Raw genomic sequence first — 332 nt, forward strand, 5'->3', positions numbered from 1 at the left:
GTCCAGGAGTCTGGGACTCCTGGGTGGGCGACAGGTGGGCCGGGGACTTCGAGTTCCTGGGCAGTTGGAACCAGAGCCCAGGCCAGGGTGGTGAACACTCAGGGAGGAGGACGCAACACCCCTGACCCGGTGTGAGGCCCTGGAGGGGCCTTGCTTACCCAAGTCAAGGCTCAGAAGCCTGGCCTGGCGCTGAGGCGGCGGCCCCTCTGTCCCCCACCTCCTGTGAGTGTGTCCCCGCCATCCTGACAGTGGGAGATGGGGCTGCTAGGGGCCAGTCTGGGGTCCAGTGTGGTGAGTGAACAGGCCAGGCCTCAGCGGGTACGGGGGCTGGG

At 67.5% G+C, this 332-nt stretch overlaps 1 protein-coding gene across 1 annotated transcript in view; it reads right to left on the reverse strand.

Moving 5' to 3' along the window:
* Nucleotides 1–264: 264 nt before the first annotated feature.
* The window catches only part of IL17REL (interleukin 17 receptor E-like), an 18,224-nt gene continuing 18,156 nt past the window's right edge, over nucleotides 265–332 (reverse strand). The window contains exon 13 of the mRNA XM_010859388.1: nucleotides 265–327. Coding sequence (XP_010857690.1) covers nucleotides 265–327 — 63 coding nt within the window. The remainder of the gene's footprint in view (nucleotides 328–332) is intronic.

Source organism: Bison bison, unplaced genomic scaffold (assembly GCF_000754665.1).
Source record: "Bison bison bison isolate TAMUID 2011002044 unplaced genomic scaffold, Bison_UMD1.0 scf7180017856351, whole genome shotgun sequence".
Lineage (NCBI taxonomy): Eukaryota > Metazoa > Chordata > Mammalia > Artiodactyla > Bovidae > Bison > Bison bison.